At 46.8% G+C, this 5689-nt stretch overlaps 1 protein-coding gene across 2 annotated transcripts in view; it reads right to left on the bottom strand.

Moving 5' to 3' along the window:
- NEBL (nebulette) overlaps positions 1 to 549 on the bottom strand; it is a 251586-nt gene extending 251037 nt beyond the window's left edge. Inside the window, exon 1 of one of the 2 annotated variants that reach the window (XM_027658660.1) lies at positions 201 to 549. In XM_027658660.1, coding sequence (XP_027514461.1) covers positions 201 to 269 — 69 coding nt within the window. In that variant the 5' untranslated portion in view covers positions 270 to 549. The remainder of the gene's footprint in view (positions 1 to 200) is intronic. The other variant, XM_027658659.1, reaches the window with a different exon arrangement.
- Positions 550 to 5689: the final 5140 nt, after the last annotated feature.

Below are 5689 nucleotides of genomic sequence, written 5' to 3'. Positions count from 1 at the left end.
CGGCGGGGGCAGCGCGGATGTCGGCGGGGGCAGCGCGGATGTCGGCGCAGCGGCGGCCCCTGAGACGCTGCGTTTGCCACCTGCCGGCTCGCCCCGACGCCCCGCCGGCCCTGCCCTGCCCTGCCCGCCCCGCCAGAGCCGCGAGGAGCGGGGCGGGCACGCCCGGGAGGCGCCGTCCCCGCCCGCCAGCGCCCCAGCACCTTGTCCAGGCAGTTGACTTTCTCGGTGGGATAGACCACTTTGCCACAGCGGGCGCACTGGGGGTTCATTTTGCGGCTCCTCTCGGGCTGCGGCTCAGGCGGGCGGCGGCGGCCGACGCTGCGGTGCGGCGGACTGGGCTGGACGGGGCTGCGGGCGGCCGATCTATCATCCCCTGCCCTGGCGGGGACGCCGGGGGGTCCTCAGCGGCTGCGGGCGGGCAAGGAGGTCATCGGCGGCGGCTGTGGAGGAAGCGGCGCTCCAGCTGACTGCGGCTCGGCAGCATGTGCGAGTGGGCGGGCGGGGAGCCGGTGCTGCCGCCCCCGCCCGCTCGCCGCCCGCCCCCGCCGCCTCCCCCGTGTGCCTGCGCGCTCGGCTCCCCGCGCCGCGGGTTGCGTGACTCACGCCGAGCCCCGCGCTGCAGCCGCAAGCCAAGCCAAGCCCACCGGCGCGGCCCGCAGCGAGGGGAGGGCAGAAGGGGAGGGCGAGCCCCGCGCCGCAGCCGCCCCGCGAGGCGGTGAGGTGGCGGGGTCGGGGAGCGCCGGCTGCGGCCGCCTCCGGGCGCACCTGCCCGGGGCTGGTTGGGGCGGCGCCGGCTCCGTGTCTCGGCGAGAGGGAGGGAGGGAGAAGGAGAGCGCGGGGGAGCCGCGGCGCTGGCGGGGCCCGGGGAGCTCAGTCGCTCTCAGAAGTGAGGCCCGAGGCCCGGCAGTGCGCCCGTGGGCACCTGCCGGGCGCGGCCGCGGCCTCCCGCCGGTTCCTCCCGCAGCCCCGCGGACCCTCCAGCGGGTGCGGAACGTCTGTGCCTTCCCCCAGCTCTGTGTCCCGATGAGGTTTCGGGCGCTGTGTTGCCGCCTTCCCATGGCTGAGTCTCGCCGGGTCTCACCAGCGGTCCCGCGGGGCAACCGAGTCGCAGCTAGAATGGCAAATGACGCTCCTCGGAGCAGGCTGTGGGCAGTCATTGCCGACTTGCTCTGCAGCGCTGTGGAGCGGTACAGCAAGAACTCATGCGTTTTTAATTCGCTGAGGACTTCTTTAACTACCTGGAATATAAACCACGCTGAGGAAAGCGCTTAAGCCAATGCAGCGCAGCCGTTTCTGAGGTTTTTTTCGGTAGCGCAGCACTCCGTGTGGCGCACAGCAAGGACAAATTCTGCACATACTTGGGCATTATTAAGTAATCAGAATGCAGTCGGCTAAACTGGAATACTTGGCTATAATTCTGCCTTAGCAACCCAACTTTTATGCACTGGCTGTTTAAAGGCGCAGGGAGAAACAGTAATTTCATTGAAATTAATAATATATGTGATTAAATGAGAAACACCTAATCAGGCTTTAAATATTACATGATGGAAGTTGCAGAGTTGCCTCTGCCTCATCTAGACTGAAATATGTGGCACCCAATGAAACTCAATGTTGAGATGCTGGCTGTGCTGCAAGCAACAGGAAAGCAGATTTGCAGGCAGTCGTGAAATGCTTGTTGTCTCCTGTGGCTGTCTCGTGCAGCAGCAAGTAGACAAACTGCTGACAAGCTCAGCTTCCATTCCTGCGATCTGCATTCTGGTCTGTTTCAGAGCTAGTGTTAGCAATCTGCAGTTCTCAAAAATCCTGAAGCAGATTTTTTCTTATTATTGTTGTTAGTAACCAAATGAGCTTTGATATGGAATTTAAGATCTGTCTTCTCACTGTTCATCACTGATAACAGCGTGATAATTTTTCACAAATATCTGAAGACCAATTTGGCCTCAAAGATTTCCCAGACAGAAATAGGTGCACAGCCACCTTGCAGTGCCAATGCAGTGAGTCTCATCATCTGCTACCTCTGTGCTGCACAGATTATCTTACACTTTCTGTTGAGTGGTGTGACTGGCAGTGAACAATGGCTTTCATTCAAGGAACTCTGAATGCTAGGCATCTGAATATGTTGATAAAGGAAACTTGAATACATAGTAACTCAATGTTTTTCTGCAGGAACTGTCATTTGGGGACCCATCTAAGGTTCCATCTGAGTTGAATTAGGCCCAACACACAGGTAAGCAATCTCTGTCCTGCAAAGGCTACACAATATAGGGGAGCAGCAAGTCGTTAGTAGGAACTGGGGTGGAGACCAATCTAAATTAATCTCAAATAGAAGGCAGTGAATGTTACTTACATAGAAAAAAAAATCTTTCTTAGCTGACTTAACCCTTTCTTGGCTTAGATTCAAGATTCAACCTGATGGTTAGTAGATGAAAAGTCTCTGTAGCCCATTAGAAATAACTAGAGGCATACAGCTCACCCAAACAGCAAGTATGAAGTCTTTGAGATAGAGGCTTGGAAGTTCCAGATTATTAAAATCACAATCAAAGCCTTCTCATGAAGACAAAAGTCATTTGGATATTATTCTTGGTCTCAATGAAATCTCTCACCTTATCCTTGAAGGGAAAACTTCTATTAACCAAAATATCAACCTTAAAAATGGAATAGTAAAATCAATAGGAATATCTGAATTGAGTGTTTTGACAGTATGAAAACATTCCAATATTTCTCATTGTCTCAGGATCCTTTTATTGACTTTTATTATCTTTCTTCACAAGGGAGAGAAATTAATGTCTGAATCACAGTCTTCATTTCCGCATTACAGATCTCTTTCCTTGTCAGCCACAACGTTTTTCTGCTGCTACTGTAGTGAAAAGTAGGTTCTTTTGCTCTATACAAAGCAGTGGGAGAGAAAAATCTACTTCACCCGTGACTGTGAGAAAGCAGTGAAATGTTACTCATCAGCAGCCTTTCCTTTCTCTTAGTAGGTAATGATGCAGTGGTAAAGTCCAGCAAAGCAAAATACAACCACCCCACTTTGTCACTAAGGGTGTAAACCAAAGACTATGAAGCGCAGAAGGGCACAGACCTTGTGCTCCAGCGAACTGCTGCAACAAGCATGGAGCCTGTGGCAGGTGATGGACCTCTAGATAGGTTCCACAATTGATTCCCAACTGGTATGTATTGGCAAATTATAATTGGCATCCCAAGATTTTAGGCTATTATACTTCTGTTCATTTCAGGGCTGTTTATCTAGCCTAGATGATTGAAAAGTGTTTAGCTGAGCACTGCAGATTAGCAACACTTGCAGAGAGAAGCTTTTTCAGCGTGCCTACAGTGGTCCCAGTGCAGAAGACTTTCTGGGTCAGCTATGCTATAGCATTAGAAACATTTATGACTAGGTGAAACAGTGATTGCTAAAGTTACTATTTCTATGGGGTAATACCCTCACCAATTACATTTTATAATTGTTTATTTGAGAAGGAAGGTTTTCGGTGCTCCTTTCAGTTTGTTTGGTTGCTAAACATATAAATGTGTGCTGCAGAAAAAAAACCAAAACATTATGGTGATAGGTGTTTTCACTGAATTTTACCTGAAACAGAAAAATTTAAAAAAACCTGTTACACTAGAAAGTTACCCTGTGTTATTGGAGATGACTTCACAACATCTTGGAAGAAACAACCCTTAGAGGCTTGTAGGGATCTCAGGTTTATATCTAGTTCTTCTAAAAGCTTTATTGGAACTTCCTCGGCTTTCTCTCCCACAAAATAGGCTCCTTGTAACCCATCTTCCATGGATGGAGTTTAGACCTCTTGGAGCCATCAAGTGAACTTCATAGCAAGAAAGTAAAGGCTTCTGTCTTGCAGGTCACCATGCATTTCACAAGCCATACACAAAGCTCAGAGGAAGTGTTTACTACCCTTGGTGATCACGTGAAGACATTGTCTTTTCACCAAAATTTCTGCAAATTGAATCTGCTCATGAAGTTATGGTTGTATGGGGCCCTTTTGAACAAAATAGGAGTTCAAGTGAGCATAGTGATGTATCTTCTTTTCATGGCAAAGACTGTGGCTTTCTTTTCATTCAGATACATATGCTGTACATAGAATGCCCCCATTAACAGTTGATGCCCCACTTGCAGTGTCATTATTTAGTCATTTTTCTGAAATAAATATTACAATATGTACTTAGACCCTGATGGACTGCTGTAACTGTTTGGTATGTTTCATACCTGATCTGTTCTTTAAATAGGTAGAAAAGGTGGGATAACTAACAAGATAAGATAATGTACTAAAAATATTGGTTGCTGCTGTAACCAACTCATAACACTTGAGTACTAGCTCCAGCAGATACTGGGCATTGTGTCGTGTTTAAGTGGTAGGGTGACCTCATGGTTAAGACATTGCATGAAGAATTGGCAGATGAAGCCACTAAGCAGTACTGCAATACAGATAAATAATACTGAGAGAGGTTTTGTGAAGTTATGTGACTGTCCTAAATTATGTAGGAAGAGAAAACATTGAACCAAAATATTGGTTGGCACAGGAATTGGCAGTCAATTTTTGACCCTTTACTGTTTGAGCTTCAGTTTAAGCACATGAAAGAAGAAACTTCATAGTTATATTTCAAATAGAAACAATGTAACTTTAATGTGACCTTGTTTAAACCTACCCAGGGTGCTGTCAGAAACACATGCTTTTAAGTACTGTGAAAGCATAATTTATACTTTCATATGCAAGAGCCGATGAAAGTGTGTTTTCAACTTCAGCTATACAAAAGCTTCCTACTAAAACAAAACCAGCAATGGTTGAACTTTATTATTTTCTGCAATAAGATCCAAAATCCACTTTGCAGTGGAGTCTCAATATCCATTTTCAAAATTACTCAATCTTTACCTACTCAAATTATTCTAATAGAGTAAGGAAATACTACAACAAAAATAAATAGTCAATCAGCAGCAGTGTATTCTGTTCTTAGAATCTCCTCTCTTCACTCAAAAAGCATGCAAACTACATCCCACAATAGCTTAACAAATATATGAAAAAATACTAATGAAGAGTCAGTGTGACTCATAGATCATGGAATATGTCAAGTTGGAAGGCACTCATCAGGATCATTGAGTCCAAATCCTGCTCCTGTGCAGGGCACCCCAAGAATCACACCATGTGCCTAATAAGAGTGTTGTCCAAACACTTCTTGAATTCAGACAGGCTTGGTGCTGTGACCACTTCTCTGAGGAGCCTGTTCCAGTACCCAACCACCCTCTGGAATTGTCTAGAAGAAGGAACTTTTATTCTCTTAGTATTAATGTTGCAGCGGAAATTTCTATTACTTGATGCATGGTGTCAGGATTTTTCCTTATTAATTGGGTGTTCCACAATACCTGGATGATAATTTCACTTCAAGTAATGAAAAAAGCGTAGTAAAAATGGGCCAGTTACTTGGATTATCCTGAACAGAAGGTTGTTACTTAGCTCATTTGTTTTTGTTTGACCTTAGAGTAGCTGATTTATGAGCAAAAAGTAGATTGAAGACTTCATTCAGGTGCAAATCTTATTACCTTTGTGCATATATGTGTGTCAGGAAAGCAGCTGGCATTAAGGAAGCATAAGCACTCTATAATTCAGGTGCACAAAGCAGGTAGAGTTCTGTGGATAGCAATACACAGGGAGTTTTAAGAAGTTGGCAGGACACA

The sequence above is a fragment of the Corapipo altera genome, unplaced genomic scaffold, assembly GCF_003945725.1.
Source record: "Corapipo altera isolate COAL_440 unplaced genomic scaffold, ASM394572v1 63, whole genome shotgun sequence".
Classification (NCBI taxonomy): Eukaryota; Metazoa; Chordata; class Aves; order Passeriformes; family Pipridae; genus Corapipo; species Corapipo altera.
This window is presented reverse-complemented; position numbering and strand designations above follow the sequence as displayed.